Source organism: Suncus etruscus, chromosome 3 (genome assembly GCF_024139225.1).
Source record: "Suncus etruscus isolate mSunEtr1 chromosome 3, mSunEtr1.pri.cur, whole genome shotgun sequence".
Classification (NCBI taxonomy): Eukaryota; Metazoa; Chordata; class Mammalia; order Eulipotyphla; family Soricidae; genus Suncus; species Suncus etruscus.
In genome coordinates this window covers 111498518-111522077 of record NC_064850.1, presented here as the reverse complement: position 1 = coordinate 111522077, position 23560 = coordinate 111498518, and the positions used below count along the sequence as shown (strand labels likewise).

The 23560-nt window shown below is 36.7% G+C and overlaps 1 protein-coding gene and 1 pseudogene across 2 annotated transcripts in view; one reads left to right on the top strand and one right to left on the bottom strand.

Annotated features, from left to right (window-relative positions):
* The window catches only part of LRBA (LPS responsive beige-like anchor protein), a 662022-nt gene that overhangs the window by 563873 nt on the left and 74589 nt on the right, over window positions 1–23560 (bottom strand). For both annotated transcript variants that reach the window (XM_049770186.1, XM_049770185.1), the window contains exons 3-13: window positions 23361–23461; window positions 20598–20693; window positions 18892–19013; window positions 18679–18805; window positions 17967–18086; window positions 15714–15860; window positions 14737–14934; window positions 14415–14548; window positions 10412–10520; window positions 10011–10163; window positions 3411–3579 (exon numbers count right to left, since the gene is read on the bottom strand). In XM_049770186.1, coding sequence (XP_049626143.1) covers window positions 3411–3579; window positions 10011–10163; window positions 10412–10520; window positions 14415–14548; window positions 14737–14934; window positions 15714–15860; window positions 17967–18086; window positions 18679–18805; window positions 18892–19013; window positions 20598–20693; window positions 23361–23461 — 1476 coding nt within the window. The remainder of the gene's footprint in view (window positions 1–3410; window positions 3580–10010; window positions 10164–10411; window positions 10521–14414; window positions 14549–14736; window positions 14935–15713; window positions 15861–17966; window positions 18087–18678; window positions 18806–18891; window positions 19014–20597; window positions 20694–23360; window positions 23462–23560) is intronic.
* Window positions 10619–11027, top strand: LOC126003828 (small nuclear ribonucleoprotein G-like; annotated as a pseudogene).

The following is a 23560-nucleotide window of genomic DNA, read 5'->3' as shown; positions in this document are numbered from 1 at the left end:
CCCTAAGAGCTTCTGGGTGTGACCCCCCCCAAAAAAAAAAAAGAATTAGTGAGCTGGAAGATGAGATGCATAATAACTCCATACAGCAGAAGAGATTGGAAAAGAACCTCAAAGCAAATGATCAGACAATAAAAAATATTCAAAGATTTTGAACACATGAAAATACAAGTGTTCGATAAATTCAACAGAAACAACATAAGAATAATTAGAGTCCCAGAAACCCAAAAAAAAATCCCCAGGAAGAATCAACAGTCAACAACATCATTATACAGAAACTCCCATAGATAAAGACTGCATGCAACCAAACCCTGCATGCAAGAAAAGTACCAGCTAAAAGAGACCCAAAGAAAAGCACCCAAGACACATCCTAGTCACAATGAAAAATCCAACAGATAGGGGTAGAATACTGAAAGCAGCAAGATCCAAAAGGGAAATTACATTCAAAGGAACATCCTTAAGATTTACAGCAGGCATATTACAAGAAACTCGCAAGGCCAGAAGACAGTGGTAGGATATTTTGACAAGACTGAATGAAATGGATGCTTCACCTAGAATAATGCACCCAGCCCAACTCACATTCAGGTTTGAAGGATACATAGCTTCATGGATAAGCAACAACTCAGAAACTTTACAGATGCAAAACAAGCCTTAAAGTAGAAACTGAAAGGTCTACTTTAAGACAAGACCGGCCAACAGACACACCAAACTTACACAGAAAAATACATTAAATCCATGATAATCATCTCCTTCAATGTCAATTAACTAAATGCACCAATTAAGAGAAAAAAAAGTGACGAAATGGATCAAAAAGATGAATCCAACCTCCTGCTGCCTACAATAAACACACCTGAATAATCAAAACAAACACAGACTCAAAATCAAAGGCTGTAGGAAAATCATCCAAGCAAACAACAACCTTAAAAAAGCTCAAGTGTCCATATAAATATCAGATGTCACAAACTTTAGACTCAGAAAAGTTGTAAGGGACAAAGATGGACACTTCATACTAATCAAGGGATATGTGCAACAGGAAGAAATCACACTACTTAACATATACACACAGAATGAGACCAGCAAGATATCTAATACAATTATTGACAAATTTGAAAGAGGACATCAATAATAACACAATAATTGTGGGAGACTTCAACATGGCCCTGTCAACACTTGATACGTGAACCAGACTGAAACCCAACAAAAATATACTAGATTTGAAAAAAAGAAATGGAACAAAGAGGCCTACTTGATATGTATACGACACTCCATCCCCAGAAACCTGGATACACATTCTTCTTCAGTGTACATGGGTCATTCTCCGGATAAAACACATGCTGGTACATATAACATACCTCCATAAAATCAAGAGGATATAAATTTTGCAGGCTACCTTCGCTGACCACAAGGCTCTGAAATTAGATGCGAACTACAAAGGGACACAGAAGAAAAACTTAAATAACTGGAAATTAAACAGCCTGCTACTGAACAACCAGTGGGTCAGAGAGGAAATCAAACAGGAAATCAAAACTTTCCTGGAAACAAATGACGATGAAGACACAAACTATCAGAATCTATGAAACACAGCAAAAGCGGTACTGATAGGAAAAAGTATACTTTGCAAGCACACATCAGGAAGAAAAGGCCTACATGAATAGCTTAACAATGCATCTTATAAAATTAGAAAATGATCAACAAGAGGAACCAAAAATAGGGAGACAGAAGGAAATAACAAAGCTTAGAGCAGAAATCAACAAAGTAGAAACACAAAAAACAATCCGAAAGATCAAAGAAAGCAGAAGTTAGTTCTTTGAAAAAATAAACAAGATTGATAGACCATTTACAAAACTCAAAAACAGAAAGAGAGGAACTTGATAACCCGTATTAGAAATGAAAAGGAGATCACTATAGATATTGCAGAGATTCAAAGGGTAATCAGAGATTACTTTGAGAAACTATGCCATGAAACATGAGAATCTGGAAGAATTGGATAAATTCTTGAACTCTTTATAACCTTCCAGGGTTGAATAAGGAGGATGTAGCAAATCTAAACACCCCAATCACTATTGAGGAAATTAAAACTGTAATCAAATGTCTGCCCAAAGACAAAAGCCCAGGCCCAGATGGATTCACTAATGAAGTCTTTCAGAACCTTTCAGGAAGAACTATTACCAATCCTGGTCAGGCTCTTTCATGAAATTTAAAAAACAGGAACATTTCCAAACAGCTTTTTTTGTTTGTTTGTTTGTTTGTTTGTTTTTCGGGCCACACCCATTTGATGCTCAGGAGTTACTTCTGGCTAAGTGCTCAGAAATTGCCCCTGGCTTGGGGGGGACCATATGGGATGCCGGGGGATTGAACCGCGGTCCTTCCTTGGCTAGCACTTGCAAGTCAGACACCTTACCTCTAGCGCCACCTCGCCAGCCCCATCCAAACAGCTTTTATGAAGCCAATATCACCTTGATACCAAAATCAGACAGATGCTGCCAAAAAAGAAAATTACAGACCAATATCCCTGATAAACACAGATGCAAAGATCCTCGACAAAATCCTGGCAAATAGGAACCAATGCCTCATCAAGTAGGTTTCATCCCAGGAATGCAAGGATGGTTTAACATCCATAAATCTATCAAGATAATACACAACATTAACAAGAAAAATAAAACTCACATGACCATATCAGTAAATGCAGAGAAAGCATTTAATAAAGTCCAACACCAATTCTTGATAAAAACTCTCAGCAAGATGGGAATGAAAGGAACCTTTCTCAATCTAGTTAAGACCAGTGATGAGTGCTGTTAGAGAAATAACTACACTGAGAACTATCAAAACAATGTGAATGAATGAGGGAAGTAGAAAGCCTATCTAGAGTACAGGCAGGGGTGGGGTGGGGAGGAGGGAAACTTGGGACATTGGTGATGGGAATGTTAAACTGGTGAAAGGGGGTGTTCTTTAGATGACTGAAACCCAACTACAATCATATTTGTAGTCAAGGTGATTAAATAAAGATATCAAAAAAAAACCCAAAACACTATTTCTCACTTCTACAAGAAACTGCAATGTCCTAAAAGGTTTTCAATGTGTCTTAACTGTGATAACTAGCTTCACTATAGTTCAGAATTTCTTCTCGTTTTCAGTGCCTTAAAACAACCATTCTATCATATTTGTTCCTCAAACAACTCATACCAGCATGAGTAGTATTTCATACAATTAGCAAGTTACTAACAACTGGCAAGTACAATTTAAATCAAACTTTAACAATTATCAACAAAATTAATTTTAATTCATTAATTTTGTTGCTATAATGGTATTGTGAATGCCTTCAGGATAATTTTCAGAGTAATAATAGAATTGACTGAAACAAAATCCTGCACTATAATATGAATGGAATTTATATGGAGACAGATCTGACATACCTAGTCCTTTTGGAGTGATACCACTTCGATTCTGAGGATTCACTGCCCAGTAATAGTATTTCAGTGTATGCATGATAAGAAGTACTGTTCCAACTCTCCGAATGGCATTATATATGTTGACTGTACTGATGAATTCCGTGGACAGGTAAGTATAAAGTGTCAACTGGACCTAGAAAACCAAAATGAAGAGTTTAAGCCAAAGAAACAAACCCTAGTAGTATCAACAATAAAGATGCTGAACTAAAAAACCCATCAAACTCATAAAACAAAAGCATATAATATACATAAGAGCCTATCTTCCCTCCTTATAAAATTAAATCACAAAATTTCTTCTTTTACTGTTAATAAAGTAAAAAAAACCAAATACAGGGGCTGGAGCGGTGACACCGCAGTAAGACATTTGCCTTGCAAGTTGCTGACCCAGGACAAACCGCAGTTCGATCCCCCAGCATCCCTTATGGTCCCCCAAGCCAGTAGCGATTTCTAAGTGCATAGCCAGGAGTAACCCCTGAGAGTCACCGGGTGTGGCCCAAAAACACAAAAAACAAAAAAATTTAAAAAAAAATACATCAAAATTTTACTCTGTCATGCTAAAACCAGTATTTCTCAAGTCATTTCTAATAGATATATACTTTATAAACCCAAAATTTTAAGCGGGCCATATAATATATTCTCCCCTTGACAAAAAACAAAGTTTCCTCACCATTTACAACAGAATGTGTGTGTGTGCTTATGTGTGTGTATTCCACCTTCCTGAGTATCAATGATATTATAGCTTTCAACCCTACCACATACCACATGTGACCTGGTAATTAGTAAAAATTAGGTGCTTGGGGCTGGAGAGATAGCCTAGAGCTAAGGTGTCTGCCTTCCAGGCAGAAGGACAATGGTTTGAATCCAGGCTTCCCATAAGGTCCCCGTGCCTGCCAGGGGTGATTTCTGAGCATAGAGCCAGGAGTAACCTGAGCACTGCCGGGTGTGACCCAAAAAACGAAAAAAAAAAAAAATTGGGGCCGGCGAAGTGGCGCTAGAGGTAAGGTGTTGCCTTGCAAGGGCTAGCCAAGGAAGGACCGCGGTTCGATCCCCCAGTGGCCCATATGGTCCCCCCCAAGCCACGGGCAATTTCTGAGCTTAGCCAGGAGTAACTCCTGACCATCAAACAGGTGTGGCCCGAAAAAAAAAAAAAAAAAAAACAACTAGGTGCTTATCACAGAGTTGTCATATAAACAATCAAGACTAAACAAATGAGCTAGAAATTCAGTGTATATAACACTAGGTAAAGAGGTCAGAATCATTAACTATGTAAAACCGTGCTTTAGTCTTTGATGACTCTTTTTTGTAGATTAATATACATGCTGCTATCCACTGACTTGCTGAAAGATAACATGACTTTTTGATGTAGCTACTGCTGTTCAAGTTGACAGACTAAATTTACTTGTCATTGAGGCTATATAACACTTCTATGACATGATTTAATTAACCATGTTATTTCAATCTTTCAGAATATGTATATTCACATGTAAGCATAGTGCTGAATATTAATAATAATAAAATAATAAAAATAATAAAAAATAATAAAAATGCAATGGTATATACACCATGCTTTGGTAGCTGAAAACCTACCAAGATACAAATGAATTTAAGTGAAAACATGAGGGCTTATGGGCAATACATATAATTACAAAATAAGTCACAGCTATTAAATATATTAAATACTATGAATTCAGAGTCCCTGAATTATAGAATAAACTAAAAATGAAAAAAATCAGAAACCTGTCTGAAGTGAACAGCCAAAAACTGAAAACCACTGCTTTAGAATAACCTTTTGGAACATGCCTCACCACTGAGGACAACTGAGTTTTAAAGCTGAAAGCCCAAAGAAGAATAAACATCTAGATGAGAAAATGGTCTATTCTGGAAAAAGAAAAAAAAAAAAAAAACCTTACAAGTTTGAAGACCAAAACTAATGATATTGTATATTCATAATATAGAAGTTTTAATTTTTTGGTGGGGGGCCACACCTGGTGATCCTAAGGGGTTACTCCCGGAGTTTTAATTTTTGTTTGTTTGTTTGTTTTTGGGTCACACCCGGCGGTGCTCAGGGGTTACTCCTGGCTGTCTGCTCAGAAATAGCTCCTGGCAGGCACAGGGGACCATATGGGACACCGGGATTCGAACCAACCACCTTTGGTACTGGATCAGCTGCTTGCAAGGCAAACGCTGCTGTGCTATCACTCCGGGCCCGAGTTTTAATTTTTAAGTGAAAAATTAAAATAGGAAAACTGTAAAAAGTCTACAGTATTCTGGAAAAAAATAGAAAACTTTACAAGTTTGAAGAATAAAAATTATCTTGCATATTAATAATATAGGAATTGTAAATTTTTTTTGGTTTTTCGGGCCACACCAGTTTGATGCTCAGGGGTTACTCCTGGCTAAGCGCTCAGAAATTGCCCCTGGCTTGGGGGAACATATGGGACACTGGAGGATCCAACTGCGGTCCTTCCTTGGCTAGCACTTGCAAGGCAGACACCTTACCTCTAGCGCCACCTCACCAGCCCTGGGATTGTAATTTTTAAGTGAAAAATTAAACTATGGAAAGCTGGGGAAAAGTCTATAAAAGTGATAATGAGTAAAATAAATAGGAATTAGTTAGAACATATTGTGACAAGAATGCAGACCTCAAGATTATCTGCAAAATAATAGAAATAAAAACTTTAAAAAATAAATATCTATGGGGCCATAGCGTTAGCACAGCAGTAGGGTGTTTGCCTTGTAGGCGGCTGACCCAGGATGGACCTCAGTTTGATCCCTGGCATCCCATATGGTCCCCCAAAGCCAGGAGTGATTTCTGAGTGTATAGCTAGAAGTAAACCCTGAGCATCACCGGATGTAGCCCAACCCCCCCAAAAGAATTATCTATATACTAATTATTAAAAATCATTCCATATTTACTCATTATAAAATCTAATAGACACATCAATAATGTCTCCTTCAAAAAACAATCTGAGGGGCCAGAGAAATAGCACAGTGGTAGACGTTTGCCTTGCACGTGGCCAACCTAGGATGAACAGTGGTTTGAATCCAGGAATTCCATATGGTCTCCAATGTCTGCCAGGGGCAATTTCTGAGTGCAGAGCCAGGAGTAAGCCCTGAGTACTGCCAGGTGTAACCCAAAAACAACCAAAACAAAACAAAACACATCTGAGAATAAAAATTGAATCTGCTAGTTTCCCACAGAATTCACTGTGCCAGGCATGAAGCAATCATACAAGGTATATATAAGAAACTTCATCACTATTTGTCCCAGTAATATCAATAATACCTGTCCCAACCAGTAATACAAGTAATACAGTAATCCAAAAAGTCTGATAATGAGCTTGATAATTAAATCCATGTGCCTATAGCTGCATACCTTACCTTATAAAGCTAAAACTTATAAAACTAAAATAGTTTTTTCTTCTTTTAAACAGTTACAAAAAAGCAAATACGCACAACACAGCAATGTAACCAAAAAATATATAAGATCATTAGGAAAATTATCTCTGATCATATCAATGACAAATAATATTAAAAAAATCACTGTGAACACCCTTTTCCAAAAACAAGTACTAACTCATATATCTATAGACTCAACTTCAATAAGGATAAGTTAATTTACCATAAAGTTAAAGAAGCTTAGCTTTATATCCATTAGTCTATATAGGTTTTGCCCGCGTTTTGTTATATTCTTTCACTCTTTGCCAAATTGTATGACCTTAAGTCAAATATCCTTTGAATCTTTCTTTTATTTTGACTACTTTTATAATAAAAAAGTAGAACCAGGGGCCGGGCGGTGGCGCTAAAGGTAAGGTGCCTGCCTTGCCTGCGCTAGCCTTGGACGGACCGCGGTTCGATCCCCCGGTGTCCCATATGGTCCCCCAAGCCAGGAGCAACTTCTGAGCACATAGCCAGGAGTAACCCCTGAGTGTTACCGGGTGTGGCCCAAAAATCAAAAAAAAAAAAAAAAAAAAAGTAGAACCAACCCCTCATGCATCCATAAAAAAAGAAAGAAATTAATTTTTTTAATTTCCAGATAAATTAAAAATTCTGAAGAAAAATTAAAAAAAATTATTACAAAGAAAGGGTTTTTTATTTATTTACTTATTTTGATCAAAGTGGATTACATATCTTTCATAGTAATATTTTAGGTACATATTAACATTGAATCAGGGGAATTCTCACCACCAAAGTTGACCTCCCCCCACATTCCCTGCATGCATCTGATACCAAGACCACAAAAGGCGAATATAATAAACATTGTAAATGTTCCCTTATGACCAACAATCTAAAATAAAAGGCTCTCTGACTACCTCATACCTGAAATACTACTGTGAATGATTTGTAATCCACTTTGGTCAAAATAAAAATTATTAAGAAAAAAAGAAAGAAAAAAATAAAAGAGATCTAAAGCTTACAAATATCTTTCATAGTAAGTCAAAAAAGAATCTAGTAAATGATTTTTAAAGTAACTTGAAACAATCCTTGAAAAGAATTAAGACTAAAGGTCAAGAAGAGAGAAAGGTCAAATCTGAATCAAAAGATAAAAAGCTACAACCTCCAAGCTGCCTTCTTTGATTATTTCCAAATGGCAGAGTTAGCAGCTGTTTTTCTCCTTAACATTTGAAAAGACCAGCTGAAAACAAGATACTCTGATTCTCAAAAAGCAAAATGGTCTAGTATTTCCCCCTCCTAATAGTTACAGTAAGTATGTGCTATCCCAAACTAAGTCATGAAACGTAGATGAAAAAAGAAATGGAAAGTGAGAAAATTCATCACTGAGAAATAATACTAGTTTTTACTGAATACCAGTAAATTTATGCAATGTAGTAAAAATTTCTGCTTCAGTCCTATTTTATACTACCACATTAATATTTTCAAGACAATTTAATACTTTACTATATATTTACATATATCTGATCACAAATTAATTTATTAGAAGCAACTGTTTTGTTATAATACCAGAGAAATTACTGATGTGTAAAATAACTATCTAATAATCTGAGCTAAAGTGAAATGAAAATGACTAAATGAAACCAGGATATCATAAAAGCCTTTAAGAAAGGGTGGCAATCAAGTGTGCCTGCGAGAATTAAACTGAAAAGTTCTAAACAAGTGAAGTGCTATGTAGTAAAGAAGAAAAGAGCATAGTTAGTAATACATATATTTATAGGTACATAAATATAGATATTGACATAGATACATATAGATACATGTTATACGAATAATGAATGTATAGTTGCAATTTATAGGGCTTCAATTTATAGGAAACATTTACATCAGAATTTTCCAACATTTTAAATTTATTTTTAGTAAAGCAAAGTCTGAAATAAAACTTGATTTTAAACAACAGAAAAATAGCACATAACTCTGCCCTTTTAAAGTCCTGACAATGAGGGGCCAAAGAAGTAATACAGTGGGCAAGGATCTTTCTTTTTCATATATATAAGATCTTAATTTAAGGGAAGGAGGGAAGAGGGAGAGAGGGGAGAGGGAGGGAGGGAGGGAGGGAGGGAGGGAGGAAGGAAGGAAGGAAGGAAGGAAGGAAGGAAGGAAGGAAGGAAGGAAGGAAGGAAGGAAGGAAGGAAGGAAGGAAGGAAGGAAGGAAGGAAGGAAGGAAGGAAGGAAGGAAGGAAGGAAGGAAGGAAGGAAGGAAATAGAAAGGGAGGGAGGGAGAAAATAGAGAGGGAGGGAGGAAGGGTGAGAAAAAGGGAGGGGAAAATAGGAAGGAAGGAAGGAAGGAAGGAAGGAAGGAAGGAAGGAAGGAAGGAAGGAAGGAAGGAAGGAAGGAAGGAAGGGAGGGAGGGAGGGAGGGAGGGAGGGAGGGAGGGAGGGAGGGAGGGTGGCTGGGAAGGAAGGGAGGGAGGAAGAAAGGGTAGGAGGGTGGCTGGGAAGGAAGGGAGGGAGGAAGAAAGGGTGGGAGGGTGGCTGGGAAGGGAGGGAGGAAGGAAGGAAGGAAGGAAGGGAGGGAGGGAAGGAGGGAGGGAGGAAGGGAGGGAGGGAGGGAGGGAGGGAGGAAATCAGGGGTGCAAGTCGGTGCCATAGCACTTGCCTTGCATGTCTGAGGTGCCCTGGATATATATATATATATATATATATATATATATACATACACACACACACACACACACACACACACACACACACACACACACACACACACACTGTACAAGGGTCCATGATATGGTTCAGCAGGCTGAAATGTATGCTCTGCATATGAAAGGCCCAGGTTCAATCGCCAGGACCAAATAATCTCCTGTTAACCACCAGGAATGACCCCTATAATGCTAGAAATAGCATCTGAGCACCACCAAGGATGGCTTACAAACTAAAATAAATAAAATAAATATTGGTACCACATTACAAATAAGATATACCAACATACAAAATCTTTAAAGAGAAAAAATTGTAAAATAACATATATAATCCTCTGAAATCTCAAATATTTCTGATTCTTTGTAAAGATATAAAAAGATAAAAGAAAATTCTCATAATTATACCTCTTGTCAAACATTAAAACAATGAACATAGTAAAACATAACAAAACACAAATATCCTTCTTACCTTGGCTGGGGTATGAATCCATATAGCTGGGTTAAGAAGTATGTGATCACACAACTGCTTGAGTAAAGGCATCCCATTCTGCAGATTACTCAGATACTTCGAAAATGCAAGGTAAAGTTCAAGTACTGCTCTGCTGACATGGGACTTAGATGACTGCAAAAAATATTCAAAGGTCAATAAACAATACCAGGTACATAAACTAAAGACTATCAATAACTAAGTTGGTCCACAAACTATGTCCAAAATTTAAAATGCCAAGAGACTCAACACCATGTTTCTCTTATAAAGCAATAGATATAAAGTAAAACAATATAAAAAGTTAATTTATATATTTTTATATGACTAAAGAGACACATCTGAATAAATTCTTGGGGAAAAAAGCAAAGCATTTCATACTTTACCTTTTCTAGACTATATCCTATTACCAAGAAGCCCTTGCAAGCAAGCATCTGTTCTTGCATAGCAATTGAATTTTTCAACAACTCCATAATAAAAGCCAGCAAAGTTGAACTGAAATAAGAAAAAAAAGTGAAAAAACATTCTATTTTTAGGTAAAAATAAAGATTTCATTCTGTATTTCATTTTGGATACATCTTTGAGTAGACAACATGAGCTAAGCTCACCCTCCAGAGCTAACAGTAAATAAATGGGATCAGGAAGTTATCATTGATATTAAATGTGGCCAGGCATATCCAAGAACTACAGAGCATGAGTGGGAAGAGGACTGGACAGTGAATAAGGTTCTGGTTTTGCACATAGCTGACCCAAGTTCAATGCCTGACATCCCATTTGGTCACCACCCAGAAAGGAACACCAGGAATAAGACTAGTATCATGGGGTGTGACTCAAAAAACAAGGGGGGTGGGGAAAAAGAAAAAAAGAACTCAGTAGGATTTGACCCCTTCATAAATCTTGTGAAAGATGAATGTGTGGCAATGGCATCGGTAGGAATAGAATAATAATGGAATGATGGTGATTCAAGGAACTAGTATAATGGTATTAGAAACCTTGGAATGAATATAAAACAACAGTTGCGTTAAAGAAATCAAATGTTTCTACATATTCTTCCACTGCATCTTTTTACCATAATATAAAAATCGGGTCAAACATTTTCTTGAATGTTTTTTGTTACATGTTGGGGACTGTGACTTGTTTGAGGTTATTTTGCTATACTTTCTGCCTTAGTTCAGCCTTTCACCTAAAGGCTACATGCAGTCTTGCTGTAAGTTCTTGGGCCAAAGAGAAAGGAATGTGCAGCTGCAAAGTATAATTAATCTTGTAGCCCGGAGGAGAGCAACACGGCCCGGTACCATTCCCAGAAATGAGGTCTTACTCCCTCAACTACATTCCGGAGTCAACAAGGCAGTTATTATGTGTATATGTTACATTGTCTGTACAAAATTATTTCTGTAAGAACATTGCCCCCACCTTATATCTGTTAAAAGTTTAGATATGCAGCTAGAAGGTCACAAGAAATTTCCATGGAAACAGCACGTTCATCATGACTTGCAGGTAATCCTGCCTCCTAGCCCACTGCCCATTTCCTTATTTGGAGAATGATTTACTTTCTTTGTTCCTTGTAACCTGATATGTATTCTTGCCTTGTATGGACCTTCGCACCAAAAGTGTGATTGACATTATCTTTGTACTGCCCCCTTCTCCTTCACTATATAAGAAGGAGCTGTAGCCAAATAAAGTTGCCCTTGAGCAGTGAGACATTGCCTTGGGTCTTTATTATTAACCTCTCTCAGATTTTTACAGGTGTGGTTGTTTTTCTACCCAGCAAAATAGGAGTGCGGTTGTCTGAGAAGTCTTCCCAGCTAATTCCTGCTGGCCGGGCCCCCCTGGGGGGCTTCAGGACCCCGCAGTTACATAAAATTTTATATAGTTCAAAATAAAGTTCTATATTTGAAGAAAATGGAACTATTTAATAGAACTATTAAAATTACATAATATTATTACAAGATTAGAATTTTAATATGAATAACATGTAAAAAACATACAAATAATGTGACATCCACCAAATAGAAATTAGCTGTGTTCAAAAAAGGAGGAAAAATGCTAATAAAGGACATTAAAGAATAGCTGTAACTTCACAAATAACATTTCATTTTGGAAAGTTATGGAGCCAAAAAGGCCAAAAAATAAGATGAGGAGTAACCTCAAAATGTATTAGGATTCCACTACTTTGAGGGAGTGGCTGTGGTCCCGAAGGGCAAGACAAGAAAGTAAAGTATGAGATGAAATAGAGTCCTCAATAACCATTTAAAATTTTTCTTTATTCTAAGAAAAAAAAAAGATTGACTGGTCAATCAAAAATACACTTAAGCACAAATAGGGACTGCAGTTATGTTTAAGTCCTTACCACTTTTAAGACACACAAAATATAACATAATATATGGTCAACTCTTACTCATCCCCCTTCCAAAGACTGAAATTATCATAAAGAGCATGACTGAGAACAACTTTATCTTCCACACTGTCAGCAATTCTAACAATGATTTTCCAACATAAGCACTGAAGAATTGGCTAAAAAGGACTACAGCAGTGTCCTGGGGTGAAAACGCAGCACTACTGGAGACAACAAATGCACTAGGAATAACCCCAAGTACTACTTACTGGGTATGGCCCCAAAACAAAAATACTGATACTTTAAAATTAAAGAAAGTATAACCTAGAAAGAAATAACTGGACCTGGTTATAGAGGCTTTAAAACAGATTTGATACTGAATCCCTTTTGTAAAAAATGGTATTTTGCTGGCTAACGTTAACTTGAAAAAAATAAACCTTCATTCAAATTCATATATAGAGAATTCATTTATTGATTAAAAAAAATCACAAAATGGGAATAGAATGGAAAAAAACTCATTTAAATTACTCAAATAGTAAATTTAAATTAATAACCACAGTTTAAAAGAAATACTGAAAAATTATATGAACATCCTCTCCAGGGCTTAGAGAGATAATATAGTGGGGACAGGGCATTTGCCTTGCACACAGCCAACCTGGCTTTAATCTCCAGCAACCCAGATGGCTCCCTGAGTAATACCAGGAGTGATTCCTAGGTGGCTAGGTGCAGAGTTAAGTAGCCTCTGAGTATCACCAGCATACACACATACCCACACCGAAAAACAAAAAACAAAAAACTTTTCAAATGTTTTCTATTTTGTCCTACATTTACTTTTAACTTTTTAGGCTCAACATTACAGCAGAGATGCCAAATATGTTCATTATTTTTAAAAAGATGAAATAATCTAATTATACTAATGGTCAAAAATTTAGATTTCAGGCCTGGGGAGATGACTCAAAGGGCTAGGCCATATGTTTTATGTTCTGGATTTGATCTCTGGCACTGCATGATTCTCCAAGCACCACTGAGAGTAACCTTTCCCCTAAGTATCTGGCTTGGAGCTACACCCAAATGCCACTGGGTAAAAATTCAAAACAATAAAATCAAAAAATAAAAGATCTTTAAAATTTCATTGAGTTATGCACAATCATTAAAAAATATTTTAAAATCTAAAAGAGAACCAGAGTGCCGGTACAGCAAGGCTGGGTGCTTGCCTTGTACATGGCCAACCCAGAATCTATTCCCCGCACAACATGTGGTCCCCCAAACGAACCAGAAGTGAATTCTGAGTGCAGAGCCAAGCGTCAGCCCTGAGTACAGCTGGCTGTTGCCTCAAAATATCAAAAAACTTAACTAATAAATAAATGAAAATACCATAATAAATCAATGACAAATAATCGAAAATATTTTAAACAACATGTTAGAAAAATGTATCTATTGTTTTACAAATCCATTAACACTATACTACTTCATTTTGTTGTTGATGAGGGCTCCTAAGAAGTGCTTAGCAGGTAAGGGGGCCCTCCCAGTCATTCTAGACCTACCAGAATGGTGATTCAATGGAAAGGCCTGAGGAAGAACTGTTCCTTGCAGGGCCTTACAATGCCAGGAACTACCCAGGCCACCTTGATGATGCTCAGCAACCTCCACAATTGTACCCAGCATTGCCTCAAAGACAATATGGTACCAGGGTGGGCCACATGCAAGAAAATCTACCTGAGACCCATTTTCATTATTTCAAACTTTATTCAAACACAACTTACTATACCTTTTATCGCATTCATATTTACTACTAATAAAGAATTTAGGGCTAGACAGTATAGGTAGATCTGCACCTGGTCCCCCAAACCCTCCAAAAGGATCCCTAAGTGCTGAGCCAAAAGAAATCCTGAGCACAGTCAAGTATGGGCTAATCTCCCCTCAAAAAAGAATTTCATACTATAGATTCGAGTAACATTTATAGTTCACAAATATTTCTTTTAAGGGGCAAAAACTATTACACAGTTCAGAGAAAAACTTCACATAAAATGAAAGAAATAAACAAAGCCACTCACCATATAGTCAAGTCAACCTCATCAGACAAATATTGCCTATAATCCAATTGTGCAAAAAGTGGAAAGAGCACTTGGACTCCTCCAATTGAATGCATCGCACTTTGGATAGAATGTGTTAAAACTGCTTTCACATCCTTTTAAAACAGGAGACAAAATAAAGATTTTGATTATTCCTTTCCAAAGTCTAATGGGAACAGTAACATGCTACATTATTATCTATTTACCTCACCGGCCCCATATTTAATAGAAAGAAACTACCAAACACCTCAATAAAACAACAAATTTACCATAAAAATATTCTTATAAAGATTACAGCTAGTACCTGTAGCATAAGTGCATGTGGTGAATGAACAAAAATTGAGGGGTTGTCCTTCGGGGATGACTCGAGGCAGAGCTGGGCATCTGTAGCACGGGGGTTGTATGTGAACGCGATGGCACTTGAGAGTTTGCCATCATACAGTAAAAGTTTGTGATGCTCAGCAAGAAACAGGTCACTTTCTGCTTTGAATTTAAATGTACCCTAAAAAAATTTTAAGAATAAAAAACAAGAACATCTAAATAGTATGTCATAAACAGCGAGCCACAGACATAAAGACTGAAAACAATGTATAACTCAGACATTTTCCTATCAGCATTCAACTAAAGCTGTCCTGCTAGTTGAAATCACTTCTAAAATTGTTCTGAATTAATTTTGAAGATAGACAAATCAACCTTATATTAAAACCTTACATTAAATGCAAATATATAATCTCAAAGGAGTGATGTCCACACCACTCTTGACCCTTGAAACTTAAATTAATAACTGGTGCAAAGCTCAGTATATGACAAGTATAATGTGTATCCCTAAAATCTTTAAAGTACTATTTGGACTCCTGAGATTTCCTTGTAGTGCCAAGGTCACTATGACACTTCAGTGATCAAGGTTAATGGCCCCACCCAGAACCCATCTGTAAATCAAATTCAACTAACACTGGTTAAGAGTGAACAGCATAAAAAAAAAAAAGATAAAGTGATTTGCATACCTTTTTAGTAACAGTACCACAAACCACAATACCTAAAAAAAGAAATCCAAGGAGGGAGGGGAGTGTCTGCCATAAAGGCAGACTGGGCAGGGAGTGGGGAGAAACTGGGGAAACTGGAGGTGGAAAATGTGCACTGGTGAAGGGACATGTGTTGAAACACTGCATAGCTGAAACTCAACCACAAACAACTTTGTATCAGTGTATCTCACAGTGATTCCATTAAAAAATATATATAAATGAATTATTTATTTAAAAAAGTGAGCAGCAAATAAGGTACCTTGTATCCGAGGCCCAGTTGATAAATGGCAAAAATCTGGGCAGCATTAAGAGCTTCACTAAAAAGGTAAACTGCAGTCATCTGACCACAGAATACTCTATTAGCATCTGCTGTTTCTGATGAACCGAGGAAACATTTGTCAAAGGTCTATAAAAGAAAACAGATTTTATTAGAAAAAAATAAAACATATATATGTGTGTGTGTGTGTGTGTGTGTGTGTGTGTGTGTGTATGCATCATCGGAAGCAGTAACAACTGATATAGATACAAATGCACTGTCCATTCTAATCTGTAATCTGAATAGATTGAAGTAATTCATTTATTATTATACTTTATTATTATTTGATGGAGCTACCAGAAAAAACAATACAAAAAAAAAGAGAGAGATGAAGGAGTCAGAGCAATAGTACAGCAATAAGGGCACTTGCCTTGCACACAGGCAACTTAGATTTAATCACTAACATACATATGGTCCCCTGAGCCTGCCAAGCATGATTATTCAGGGCAGAGCCAGGAGTAACCCCTGAACTTAAACTCCTTAAAAAATTTTTAAGGAGATGACACAGTTTTCCAAACTACAATCAACAAAACTTGCTGATTAAATAAATGCATAAAATGAATTTAGAAAAATCAGTCTAGATTCTGAATGTTCATATGTGAGCAACCAAAGAGCACACTTTGAAACAAAGACTAAAATTACAAGTTTTGGCTGGTTTGTTTGTTTGTTTTGATAGAGCTTTTTTTTATTTATCTGGGCAGCTCTTGGGGGGCTTTATGGGTTGCCATGAGGACTTTTTTTTTAACCTGATTGATTGATTGATTGACTTCTGAGCCAATCAGTGGCACTCAGGGGTTACTCCTGGCTCTGCAATGCACTCAGAAATCATCCATGGCAGGCGGGGGTACCGTATGGGATGCCAGAAATCAAACCAGGTCCCTCCTGGGTCAGGCACATGCAAGGCAAATGCCCTACTGCTGTGCTATCTCTCAGGCCCCATGAAGACTTTTTGATGTTGAAAGAAAAACATTCACCTGCTATTTTGGATTTATACATTCCAGTTGAGTGATTATATTTACTCCTGGGACTAACCCATTTTCTTTATCTTGGTTTCTGTAAAAGTCTATCTTTACAATAACTTCTCATTAGACTTATTAGCAAGTTTTGTTTTTAACTGAACCTCTATTCATGTTACCTCTGTTCATTTTTACAACTGTGCACACAGAGTTGTTATCCAAAAACAAATAATTTTAGGATGCCAGAGCAAAAGCGGATAGGGTACTTAGCTTACACGAGGCCGACCTGAGTTCTGTTCTCATGGCTGGTGACAGTACAGCCAGCAGAGTACTTGCTTTAAATGCAGTCAGCCTAGGTTGGATCCCCATTACCACACATGGTCCCAGAGCAACACCAAAAGTGACAGTCAAGAATAAGCCTTAAGGAGAGCTAGGTATGGCTCAAAACCAAAGAAATAAATAACATCTATTATTTATATGAAAATTTGTAACATGGGGCCAGAGAGGTAGGGGCATGGAGGTAGGGCATTTGCCTTACATCCAGAAGGACGGTGGTTCAGATCCTGGCATCCCATATGGTCTCCCGTGCCTGTCAGGGCCGATTTCTGAGCGTAGAGCCAGAAGTAACCCCTGACCACTGCCAGGTGTGACCCAAAAAAAAAAAAAAATAAAATAAAATTTATAAACATGTATCGCCTGCCTTATTAATAAAAATAATCAGAACCTTGGGGCCAGAGCAATAGCACAGCAGGGAAGGCATTGTCTTGCACACGGCTGACCCAAGTTCAATCCCTGGAATCCCATAGGGTCCCCTGAGCCCACCATGCGTAATTCCTGAGCAAAGAGCCAGGAATAATGCCTGAGCACCACTGGATGTGACCCCAAAACAAAACAAAACAAAAAAATCACAACCTCATAGTTAAATCTTCCAGTTTAATAGGAGCCATTAAGCAAAGACACAAAGTATACTCATTATTAACTATAAATCCTTATTTCTACTCTATCTAGAATAATTTTATAACAAAGAATGAGTAATGTGTGGAATCAACACAGTGCTACTCTACTTATATAATAGCATACTTATATAACATGTCTATATTTATGTAGCTTACTTCTATAGTAAACTGTGATTAGAAAAATCCATGATTTCTAGATTTTATGTTCTAGGTAAAATATTCAAAAAGTTCATTCTTTTAAAGTAGTTTTTTCTAAGTTTTAATTTTTTTTTCACGCTACTTACATCACTGGTGTTGACAAACCATGTTATCTCTCCATAGGAAGCAAGTTCACCATTGACATAACATCGCAGCTCACTGTTCTTCCACCGATTATAAATGTGTACTATAGTTACCATGTACCACTAAGGAGCAAAAAAATGTTTTAAAAATATTCTTCAAAAAAGTCAATCACATTTGATAATAACAAGTAAAACTTAAATGGCACATTAAGGCTACATATAAAAAGACTTATTAAATACAGTATTCATCCACTAAATAATATTCAGCAGAGCCCTCAATAGATAAGAACTTAATCAAGAAATAACTTTTCCAACTGTCATTTATGAAAAATTTCAAATATATTTAAGCAACATCCAGATTCCACAGCTGTCAACACTTTGCCATATATGTTTTATCTGTTTATCAACACATCCACGTATGATATTCATTTTGTTAAGAAGCCATCGTGAAAAAAAAGAAAAAAAAAGAAGAAAGCACATTATTACTAAAATAATGGATATTGATAACTTCTTACATTTTTCTCCTTTCTGCTCTATAATAATAAAATAACCACACTCCTCATTAACCAGATCAGAAAATTAATACTTTTCTAGTGACTGACATTCATTTCTTTAAGCAGTTGTTATTTGCCATTTATAATGTCAATATTATTTAAATACTCTAAATGCTACAATAGCTTGCAGACAAAACTGATTTTTTAAGAAGATAGCATACCTTTTGAGGTTTGAAATCAAACTTCACACAGTGTTGAAAGCCTTTTCCTTTTGACTTTATTGAGGTGATAATCAAACAGCCCCCAACAAAGTGAGCAGAATAACCAAGACCTTTGCTGGTTCTGAAACTATAAAGAATAAGTTTTCACTCAAACTCAAAATATTCCTCTCATGGCATGGCTAACATAGTAGCATAAAGTTCAGAAACACATACCAATACAAATATGGTTTATCCTTATCCACATTGATGTTATTTACTGGATCCATTCTAAGCCAAGTATGAAATGTAAAACCATTCTGATATGGCCATTTGGCGATAGGCGGTAATGCAATAGCCTAAAGGAAAAAACTCGGTTATGACTCACATGAAAAACTTTTATCACTGAAATTATGAAAATGGGACTTTATCGTGCTATATACTTTATATATGCTATATAAATGTTATTCTAGTGATGATTTAAATATTTGTAAATCCCTTCTGACAGAAGACTTTTAGTAACTTTTAAATTTTTCAAAATACAGATCAAATTTTAGTTTAATAAGACATTATAAACATTCCAGGTGAACACAGAGATCAGGTTTGCATAATTTCTTTTTTTTTTTTTTTTTTTTGGTTTTTCGGCCACACCCATTTGATGCTCAGGGGTTACTCCTGGCTAAGCGCTCAGAAATTGCCCCTGGCTTGGGTGGACCATATGGGACGGTCCTTCCTTGGCTAGCGCTTGCAAGGCAGACACCTTACCTCTGGCGCCACCTCACCGGCCCCATGTTTGCACAATTTCTTAAAATGAACATAATCAAAAAAATTTCAATTTAAATAGTGATATTACAATTTTTTTCTAAACATTAAGCTATTAGAATAAGGTGAAAAAGTCATGAAATATGAATTCTAGCTGAAAATACAGTTTATGAATATTGGTTCAATTTTTATTATCGTAACATTTTTTTTCTTTTGGGGGAGCACACCCAGTGACACTCAGGGGCTACTCCTGGCTCTGTGCTCAGAAATCTCTCTTGACAGGCTCAGGGAACCCTATGGGATGCCAGGGATCGAAACCGAGTACATCCCAGGTCAGCTGCATGCAAGGCCAACGCCAAACTGCTGTACTACTACTCTGGCCCCTATCATAACATTTTTAAATGTATCCATAAACCTCTCTCTAAATAGACTTTGATCCATCTTAAAAGGAAGCTTGCAACAAACAATGGAGGAATGCAGTTAGGACAGAGAAGGAACCATATGATAGCATAGTTGGAAATGATACTCTGGACAAAAACTGGATACTGAAAGGAGACAAAGTGATATCACAGTACACCTTTAGAAACAATATTGCAAACCACAGTGTTTTAAAGGAAAAAGAGAGGAGGTGGGAAAGAGGAAGAGAGAAAAAAATGTCTGACACAGAGAGAGGTAGGGGAAAGGACAGGGGTGGAGGAGACTGGAGACATTAAAGGTGGAAAATAGGTACTGGTGAAGGGTGTTGCACATGACTGAAAATCATGAACAACATTGCACTGTGAATCTCACAGTAAATAAACTTAAAAAATGTATTAATAAATAAAAATAAATTTTCCCCATGAGGTGAAACTTTAAAGATCTATACAAAGAATGCAAAGGGGCTGAAGCGATAGCCACAGCAGTAGGGCATTTGCCTTATACACAGCTTCCCAGATGGTCCCCTAAGCCTGCCAGAAGCGATTTCTGAGCACAGAGCCATGAGTAAACCCTGAGAGCAGCTGGGAATGGCCCAAAAATGAAACAAAGTGCATAAAAATAGGAAAAACTAACATTCACAAGTTCTATAAGGATTGAATCAAAAAAAGAAATTTTTACCTACTACAGAACCTATGAGGGATGTTGAACAGACTATAATTTCAGACAGCAGAGGACTGCAGGGATTCTGCACTGAGATTACTTACTGCAGCACTCTTTCCAGGGAAGTTGAAAAAGGCATCAGGACCATACTTCTGAGGCATATGCTTTAACACAGACAATAATTTTCCAGCATGTGGAGGCTATGAAAATAATCAAGTTTGTTAGCTACATTATTCACTACATACATGAAAAACAGTTATTAGTCATAATTTAACATAAACAAGAATAAACAATAATGCTAACTAAAAATATATGTAAAATAGCCAGACAGCTTTTTAAATATCTTAAAGATATAAAATCCTTTATTTTTATATTTATTATAAAATATAAAAATTTATATTTTTATAAAACTTATAGGACACAAGATATGACTCAGTATCTCTTGAAACTTCACAATGAAGCAAACATGGCCTTTTAAAGTTACAAACTATGTCAACCCAATCATCCCTCTTTAAACACTTTATTATTCATAAGTAATACCTACTATGTTATACTGTTGAGCCTCCTAAAATGAGAAATATCATAACCTTATAACACATTGGGGAGAACTATTATCATCATATTTTATAGATAAGAAAGCAAAAGCGGGCCCGGAGAGATAGCACAGCGGCATTTGCCTTGCAAGCAGCCGATCCAGGACCAAAGGTGGTTGGTTCGAATCCCGGTGTCCCATATGGTCCCCCGTGCCTGCCAGGAGCTATTTCTGAGCAAACAGCCAGGAGTAACCCCTGAGCACTGCCGGGTGTGACCCAAAAACCAAAAACCAAAAAAAAAAAAAAAAAAAAAAAAAGAAAGCAAAAGCAAAAAATAAAAAATAAAAAAACCTAAGATCACACAGGTAGTGTCAATCACTATTAGGTTAGGAATCAGAATTCAGCCAAACTCTGGACTTAAAGATTTTAACCACTATCTATTTCAATTTATATATTAACTCCTGTAGCTCCTTACTGCCTTTAAAAGGGAACCAAAAATTCCTACTTGACCTATAAGATACTTTGTCTACTGCCTAGCTTCATCTTACATCTCAATTTTCCTTCTCTTTTCTCTCCATCCACAGTGCCTTCGATATCTACTACCACAAGGCCTAAGTACAAGCTATTCCTTGTGCCTAAAATGTTCTCAAAAGGCCTACTGCCCTCTCTTCTAAGCTAAATAAATCTTACCCATCATTTAGAGATCATCTTAATGGTCACTTCCATTCACTGACCTCTGAGACTAGAACAAATTAACCTATCATTTTTCATGCTACAATATATCTCCACTAGACAGCGTGTATATAAGTGTTTACAGTGCATTTAATTGATTGTTTCTTTGGTCCACAAGTCTCCTCTAACATATGAAAAAAACAGCTAGAAATAATCTAATTTACATTTATAAGGAAAGCAAAGGACAATAATATATTATCATTTTAATCAGCAAATAAAATAAAGCATAAGACATTCCTCTGTTAAAAGTTCAGGTACAGGTGGTGGAAATGTCCCTCATTCATTGTCACTATGTGCCTCAAATATTACTGTGAAAGAATTGTATTTCACTCTGACTACAATAAAAATTAAAAAAAAAAAGTTCAGATACAGGGGCTGGAGCGGTGGCGCAAGCAGTTAAGCATCTGCCTTGCCTACGCTAGCCTAGAACAGACCGCGGTTCAATCCCCCGGCATCCCATATGGTTCCCCCAAGCCAGGAGCAATTTCTGAGCGCATAGCTAGGAGTAACCCCTGAGCATCACTGGGTTTGGCTGGAAAAAAAAAATTCAGATACAGGGTCAAACAACAAATGAAATCATAGGCTTGACTTCATCTTATTTGGAAACTGGTCAAAAAATTACTAATATCCTAAAAGATATTGAAAATCTAAATATCAAGCTAAATTTTAAATGAAAACTTAAGTTATCAAGAAACTGAAATATAGAAAAATAGAGACAATTTGCAAAGAATGTGAACCAAATATTTGTTTACAGTGAATTAATTTTCAATTAACCAGGTTCAATTATAAAAGTGTTAAATAACAATCACACTATTTTTTTTTAGATCACACCCCAGCAATGCTCAGAGGTTATTCCTGTTTCTGCACTCAGGAATCACTCAAGGTGGTACTCAAGGGACATTTTGGGATGCCAAGGGTCAAACATTGATCTGTCGCAGGCATGGCAAGAGCTTTACTTGCTAAACACTTTCTAGCCCAAATCATGGTGATTTTCTACATTAAGGTCCATGGGGCCAGACAGATAGTACAGTGGGTAAAAGTACTTGCCTTGCATGTAGCAACCTGGATTGGCTCTCCATCACCCTAAATGGTCTCCTGAGCCCACCAGGAATGATCCCTGAGCTCAGAGACAATGTAAGCCCTGAGAAAAGCTGGGTATAGTGCAAAAACAAAAATAACATAAAATCCAAAGGGTCAGAGCAATAGTACAGAGTGTAAGATGCTTGCCATGAATACAGCCAACCCTGGTACAATCCCCAGCATCACAAAGGACATGGAGATGAGATAGGGATACAGGAGACTAAAGCCAGGCTCTCATAAGCAAGACATTCCTTCTACTATCTAAGTCCCTTTCTCTTCTCATTCTTCTGCCCTACTAAATTTATAACATATATTTAAAGAAAAATATTTTTAGAACTGCCAAATTATTAAATTTTCTAGTTCACACCCATGTTAGTTCATAGCAAAAATACCTAAATTCAACTCATTCCTTCATTTTAATATTTACATCTGTGGAATAGTTTAAAACTAATAATGTGAACAATGTGTGAGTATCTTAACACCAAAGGAAATCAAATTCTGTTTGTTTGTTTTTGTTTTTACCCATCGGCCTTTGTCTCCTTGAAGTTTACTGAAGAATAGCTTTAGTTCCCGAACCGTCAGATTATAACTAGCCAGCACGCCCAACATGTCAACTAAAAGATCTAGAAACAAAAGAAGCAATAAATTAAGCTACTTATATTTATTAAGGAAATAAAGTAGTCTGGTCTACAAAAAGAGATTACACACTAGAGTTCTATATA